This window comes from Portunus trituberculatus, chromosome 19 (genome assembly GCF_017591435.1).
Source record: "Portunus trituberculatus isolate SZX2019 chromosome 19, ASM1759143v1, whole genome shotgun sequence".
NCBI lineage: Eukaryota > Metazoa > Arthropoda > Malacostraca > Decapoda > Portunidae > Portunus > Portunus trituberculatus.
This window is the reverse complement of record NC_059273.1, coordinates 10635938-10643437: the sequence shown is the minus strand read 5'-3', so window position 1 is coordinate 10643437 and position 7500 is coordinate 10635938. Positions and strand designations below refer to the sequence as shown.

Here is a 7500-nt window from a genome sequence, read left to right as displayed (position 1 = left end):
ATAGCATCTGTAGTGGTAGCATAGGCACACAGACAGCCTCGTTAGGCCCAGTAGGGCTGTTGCTGTCTGTTCCTTCCTTTGTATTCCTCGTCAGCCAACAAGTTTAACCGGTTATTAAATAGTTCCCCCTGAATTATGTCACGTTTTCAAGTTTTTATTCTTTATTTTTTTTCTCATGCACTACTGACTGACTGACCGTCTCTCTCTCTCTCTCTCTCTCTCTCTCTCTCTCTCTCTCTCTCTCTCTCTCTCTCTCTCTCTCTCTCTCTCTCTCTCTCTCTCCATTGCCATTTATCTTGAAAATTCTCCTTGACCCTTTTCTAAATGTCCTTTACACTCTCTCTCTCTCTCTCTCTCTCTCTCTCTCTCTCTCTCTCTCTCTCTCTCTCTCTCTCTCTCTCTCTCTCTCTCCTCCTCCTCCTCCTCCTCCTCCTCCTCCTCCTCCTCCTCCTCCTCCTCCTCCTCCTCCTCCTTCTCCTTGCAATGTCCTTTCCTCTCTCCAAAATGACCCTCGACTCCTCCAATATATCTTCTCTTTCAGATATTCCTTCTCCTTCTCCTCCTCCTCCTCCTCCTCCTCCTCCTCCTCCTCCTCCTCCTCCTCGTGCAATGTTCTCTCCAATGTCCCTTCTCCAATATCTCTCCTTTCCTCCATTGTCCCTTCGCCACGCCCTTCCCTCCATCCTCCCCTCTCCCTCTCCCTCTCCCTCTCCCTCTCTCCCTCTCACCTTCCATCACACGTGTCTTGTTTACCTGTTATCCGCCCACCTGTCTGTGGTCACCTGTCTCCACTTTACCTGACGCCTGGACCCTTTTTTCCCCTCATTTTTCCCCTCTTTTTTATCGTAGTTTGTTTTTCCCCTTTAAATTCTTGTCCTTTTTTTGTTTTCATCTTCTTCCTTGTTTATTTTTTCTTTTTTGTTTATATTTATTTGTTTCTGGTTCTTTTGTTTTCTTTTCGCCTTCCTCTTCCTTCTTCTCTTCTTATTTTTCGTCTTCGTATTTCCTCTGTTTAGCTTTTCGTTGTTATACTTTTCTTCCTATTCTTGTTTCCTGCTTCCTTATTATTTATTTATTTTTTTGCTTCCTTCTCGTCTTCCTCTTCTTCTTCTTCTTCTTCTTCTTCTTCTTCTTCTTCTTCTTCTTCTTCTTCTTCATCATCATCATCATCATCATCATCATCATCATCATCATCATCATCATCATCATCATCATCATCTTCTTCTTCTTCTTCTTCTTCTTCTTCTTCTTCTTCTTCTTCTTCTTCTTCTTCTTCTTCTTCTTCTTCTTCTTCTTCTTCTTCTTCTTCTTCTTCTTCTTCTTCTTCTTTCCTCCTCCTCCTCCTCCTCCTCCTCCATCACTAAGTACACGTTGATACCGAGGGGGAGGAACCTTCTACTTTGCTATCCTATCTCCTCCACTGGCAGTTAGCTTAGAATCCTTATACAAACGGTGATATTTTGTTGTTTTCCTTTGTATTCATTTGCGTTTGTAATCTTCGTGTCTCGCCCTTCCTCCTCCTGGTTGTTTTCCTCTTTTGCTTTTTTTTTCCTCTCCAAACTGCAGGAAAAACTCACCCAACATTTGTCCCTCAGTTTCCCCTCGTCTTCCCACATAGTCTTCCCTTTTCACACGGTCCCCTCGCTTGTTCCCCTCTGCCGCAACTTAATACTTCGTCCTTGCCCACCACACCTCGTTCTCTCCTCACTCCTGACCCACGCTCACTGTTTTTCACCTGTCCTCCTCCTCCTCCTCCTCCTCTTCCTAATCTTCCTCTCGTCCTCGTCTTTGTCTCTCTCTCCTCTTGTCTCGTTTCGTTGCTTTAATCTAATTCATTTTGTGTTTCTGGGTAAGCTAAGGTAACTGGTTGATTGTTATAGTGTTTATTTGCAATTGTTTAGCCTGTTTCTATCTATCTTCATCTGTTTTTAACCCAGCCGCTATTCACTTTTCATTCTTATACGTCTAATTAATTTTCTTATGATAAATTCTCTCAAAATAGCTTTCTCTCGCTGTTTGTTAGTTTTTCACCTCTTTCATTCGTTTTTCTTTCCTATTCTTTTTCTCAGCCATATCAATCTACACCATTTCTTCTTTTTTTTCTTACGCATCTCATCCATTTCTTACCCAATTCTCCATCCACGGATTAAAGAAAAAAGGGAAAAAAATATCTTTCATATCACGTAACATTAAAAAATAAGACCAAATTTTTCTCAGCCATTCCTTATCAATCTTCACCATTTCTTTTTTTTTTCTACGCATCTCATCCATTTCTTACCAATTTCTCCATCCACGGATAAAAAAAAAAAAAACTAACTTATCCATCACGTAAAATTAAAAGTAAGACTAAACTAAAAAAAAAAAAAAAAAAAACACACACAACCTACTCGTATCAGACACATCCTTTTGCCTCACACACTCACGCTACCCACAATCCTCTTCTTTGCAGAATCACTCGTGGCTCAGGAACTACAGCAGGTGGATCTGGACAAGAAACAAGGGATGCGCATCGTGTCAGAACTGGAGGCAAACTGGGACGTCCTTTTGATCCACTACATCGGCCTGGTGGCGCTGGTGGTGCTGGGGGCCCTCATAGTAGTAGTGATGCCCCTCGCTGGCCTCTTCTTCGCCTGCTGCCGCTGTGCCGGGCGCTGTGGAGCTCAGGAACCGCATTATGATAAGAAGAGGGACCCGTGCAAAAGAGCCACACTTGGAACTCTTCTCGCCATCATTGTTGTTGTCATTCTGTGAGTATTGTGTTGTGTTTGAGGGGGACTAAATTAAGTGTTGTCATGCTGGGAAGTCCTCTCGTTGTCATTGTTGTTGTGATTTTGTTTTTGTTGTGTTGTGTTACAGGGCGACTAGATTAAGTGTTGTGTTGTTGTTACTCGGGGATATCATCTGTGTTGTTGTGTTTCTGTGAGTATTGTTGGGTTGTATTGCAGGGAGACTGGATTAAGATTTGTGCTGTCACGCGAGGAAGTCTTGCTATTGTTGTTGTGTTTCTATGAGTATTGTTTTTTGTGTTGCATGGGGATTAGATTAAGATTTGTGTTGTCACGCGAGGAAGTCTTGCTATTGTTGTTGTGTTTCTATGAGTATTGTTTTTTGTGTTGCATGGGGATTAGATTAAGATTTGTGTTGTCACGCGAGGAAGTCTTGCTATTGTTGTTGTGTTTCTGAGTATTGTTTTTTGTGTTGCATGGGGATTAGATTAAGATTTGTGTTGTCACGCGAGGAAGTCTTGCTATTGTTGTTGTGTTTCTGAGTATTGTTTTTTGTGTTGCATGGGGATTAGATTAAGATTTGTGTTGTCACCTGAGGAAGTCTTGTTGTTTTGATTCTGTGAGTATTGTTGTGTTGTGTTTAGAGGGACTAGATTGAAGTTTGTGTTGCCACGCCGGGAAGTGTTCATGTTATCATTGTTGTGTTTCTGTGAATCTTGTGGTTGTTTTTGTGTTACAGGGAGACGACTAAAATTTGTGTTGTCACTGGGGGGAAAGTCTTATCGTTGTTGTGATTCTGTGAGTATTGCTGTGTTGTTTTGTGTTACAGGGATACTAGATTAGCTGTTGTCACACCTGGAAGTGTTCTTGTTGTCATTGTTGTTGTGATTCTGTGACTTGTTGTGTTAGAGGAAAAGTGGATTAAAATTTGTGTCACGCTTGGAAGTCTTATTGTTATCGTTGTTATTGTGATTTTGCGTCTCTCCTGCGACTCTTCCTTCACTCCCTCAGTTGACGTCAGAGAGAGAGAGAGAGAGAGAGAGAGAGAGTTATGGGATCGTTATTTTTTTTTTTTTGTTTCCGAGCGTATTAGAGGAAGAGATCATATGTTAGAGGGTCAGTAAAAGTCAGTGTTATCTTGTGTTGCGTGGTGTTAGTTAGACTGGAAGCGGTTCTTATGCTCGTATGTTAGGTAATAGGTGAAATTTTGTGTTATCTTGTGTTACTTCTGTGTTCCCTTGTGTGTGTGTGTGTGTGTGTGTTAAGAGAAGGGATTTTTATGTGTAAGGAAGTAGATGAGAGAGAGAGAGAGAGAGAGAGAGAGAGAGACAGACAGACAGACAGACAGACAGACAGACAGACAGACAGACAAACAAAGAGAAAGAGAGAAAAACACTGATAATAGACACTGACAAGGGTTAGGGAAAGGCTGTTAGTGTAGCAGGGGAAGGAATTAAAGAGAACAGAGCGTTGAGTGGCATTACTGACATGACACACAGCTCACCTTTCACCTCTTCACCACCGCGGCATTAACTTCACCACCTGTGTTAACGTTGCGGGTGACTTTTTATGTATGTACGAACTCTCATTGACCTTTCCCTTCGAACTTCTGCCTGTCTATGTTTGGGAGCGGCTCAGTGAACTTTATTATAGCCATTACAAAGCATTTTTAAAACATTTTTTAGTCATCAATGCGTTTTTTTTTTCCTTACAGCCACGATTAAGACTGTTACTAGATTGCTTTATTTATCCACCAAAACTCTCTCTCTCTCTCTCTCTCTCTCTCTCTCTCTCTCTCTCTCTCTCTCTCTCTCTCTCTCTCTCTCTGCTAAAAACTACTAGAAGACCTGATTGAGAGAGAGAGAGAGAGAGAGAGAGAGAGAGAGAGAGAGAGAGAGAGAGAGTTTTGGTGGATAAATAAACAATTCTTGATGCACGAGTGACTGGAGACGGTGCGTGGGAAGGAGGAGGAGGAGGAGGAGGAGGAGGAGGAGGATGAGGAGTGGATGAGGTGGAGACTGGGACGAAATGAAGGGAGGGAGGAGAGGAGGGAGAGGCTGAATCACTTGAAGCTTTAGTGTGTGTTTTGTCTGTCTGTCTGTCTGTCTCGCTGTCTGTCTGTCTGTCTGTCTGTCTATTTCTGTCTCTATCTCATGTTAAAAAGTTGTTAATCTATGTGTTTTCCTTGTACAGTTTATCTTCATTTGCTTGATTAAATTTCTCTCTCTCTCTCTCTCTCTCTCTCTCTCTCTCTCTCTCTCTCTCTCTCTCTCTCTCTCTCTCTCTCTCTCTCTTAGTAATTAAACTCTTCACTCTCCCGATAAACTTTCCCTCGGGCTTTGTCTTCAATGGAGAGAGAGAGAGAGAGAGAGAGAGAGAGAGAGAGAGAGAGAGGAGAAGGTGAAGGAGAGAATTTATTAGTTTGTGGTACAGTTGTAGATTTTTAGTATATTAAATTATTGTTATGTATTTTTTGGAAGTTGTCATTGTTGTTATTTTTAGTAGTAGTAGCAGTAGTAGTAGTAGTAGTAGTAGTAGTAGTAGTAATTGTAGTAGTAGTAGTAATTGTAGTAGTAGTAGTAGTAGTAGTAGTAGTAGTAGTAGTAGTAGTAGCAGCAGCAGCAGCAGCAGCAGCAGCAGCAGCAGCAGCAGCAGCAGCAGTAGCAGCAGCAGCAGCAGTAGCAGCAGCAGCAGCAGCAGCAGCAGCAGCAGTAGTAGTAGTAGTAGTAGTAGTAGTAGTAGTAGTAGTAGTAGTAGTAGTTGTTGTTGTAGTTGTAATAGTAGTAGTAAAAGTAGTGGTGGTGGTGGTGGTGGTAGTAGTAGTTAAGTATCGGATGTTAGGTCGTAGTGTTTGAAGTTGTGTAGCAAAGTTAGAGTGATGGTGATGGAGGCGGTGATGGCTGGGGGAAGTGCCTTACTGATGGTGATGGCGGTGGTGAAGCTGGTGAAATGTTGCACGAGTAACGGAGAAGTGGTGGTGATCTTGATGGTGACAGTATAATCATCACGTTTTTTTTCGTTTTTTTTCCAGCATTTCCTGTTTTAGAGTAATAATTTTGTACTTTACCTAACCTCACCTGTACCTTCACCTATTTCACACTAATAATGATAACTGTAACCTACTTCGTAATATTAGTGACGTGCCTTCTCTTTAAGTAATATTTGTTTCCTTCTCTTCATTGCTAATATTACTGTTGTGTCTCATGGTTTTCCTAGTACCTCGTGTTTTGTACTACTTTTGTACCTTCACCTTTTCCCTACTACTAATGATAACTGTAACCTTGTATTCCGTAATAGTAATGACATACCTTTCTTAGTAATATTTGTTCCTTATTTTCCATACTAATACTGCTGTTGTGTCTCCTGGTTTTTTTTTTTTTTTTTTCAGTACTTCCTGTTTTGTACTATTTTTTATTGTATCTTATCCTACTAATACTAACGAATGCACCTTTTCTTAATATTAATGACCTGCCTTCCTTACTGATATTTGTTCTTTCCATTCCGTACTAATACTGTTGTGTCTCCTGGTTTTCTTAGTACCTCCTGTTTTGTACTTTTTTTTTATTGTACTTATCCTACTAATAATAATGAATGAACCCTTACTATTCTTAATATTAATGACCTGCCTTCCTTCTTAATAATGTTTGTTCCTTCTGTTCCTTACTAATGTTGTGTTTCCTGGTTTTCCTAGCACTGTATCTCTTGTTTTGTACTAATTTTGTTCGCACCTCGTCCTATTTTCATACCAGTAATGATGAGTGTAATCTTCTTTCCCTCGATAATAATAACTCATGGTCTTTCTCCTTCTGTTCCGTACTAATACTGTTGTTGATTCTGGTTTATACTAATTTCGTACATATCCTAATCTGCGCCTCATCTTATTTTCCTACTAATAATGATGACTGTAACCTGTTGCGTAATGATAATGACGTACCTTCTTCTTTTACTAATGATATTCCTGTTGTTGCGTCTCCTGCAGGCTGGGGTTAGTGTGTTCTTTCGTGTCCAACACCCGCATGGAGGAGGGCGTGCAGAGCCTACCCAAAAGTGGTCAGTCTCCGTGCACGACACCAAGCTCTTCTTCAACAACACAGACAACGTGAGTGTTACCTGTCTTACCTGTGTTACCTGCGTACACGTCTCATTAACCCCTTCAGTATCAGGACGCGTTTCCATATTCATTCTCCTTACAATGTGGTGATTTTACAGAGCTTCAGAAACATATGTGGGGGATTAAAATAGTGAAGACTCTGGCCATTAATCTTTTGACCTCCATAGACCTTCCTAATGTGAAGAAAATGGTCTAATCATACACAAAACTCAAGATAAAAATGTGAACCAGTATTGAAGGGGTTAAGATAGTGAAGACTCTGGCCATTAATCTTTTGACCTCCATAGACCTTCCTAATCTCAAGAAAATGGTCTAATCATACACAAAACTCAAGATAAAAATGTGACCCAGTACTGAAGGGATTAAAATAGTGAAGACTGGCCATTAATCTTTTGAGCTCCATAGACCCTTCTTCATGTCAATAAAATGGTCTTATCATACAGAAAACTCAAGATAAAAATGTGACCCAGTACTCAAGGGATTAAAATAGTGAAGATTCTGGCCATTAATCTTTAGAGCTCCATAGACCCTTCCTAATGTCAATAGAATGGTCTAATCGTACACAAATCTCAAGGTAAAAATGTGACCCAGTAATGAAGGGGGTTAACGTTCACTGTAGAGTCACTGTCAGAAGCCTTACCTGTGTACAGCTATCAAATTTAC

General features: G+C 40.8%; 1 protein-coding gene across 1 annotated transcript in view; it reads left to right on the top strand.

Annotated features, from left to right (window-relative positions):
- The window catches only part of LOC123506355 (prominin-1-like), a 120007-nt gene that overhangs the window by 77777 nt on the left and 34730 nt on the right, over positions 1–7500 (top strand). Inside the window, 3 exon segments of the mRNA XM_045258384.1 lie at positions 2450–2747; positions 6706–6770; positions 6773–6825. Coding sequence (XP_045114319.1) covers positions 2450–2747; positions 6706–6770; positions 6773–6825 — 416 coding nt within the window.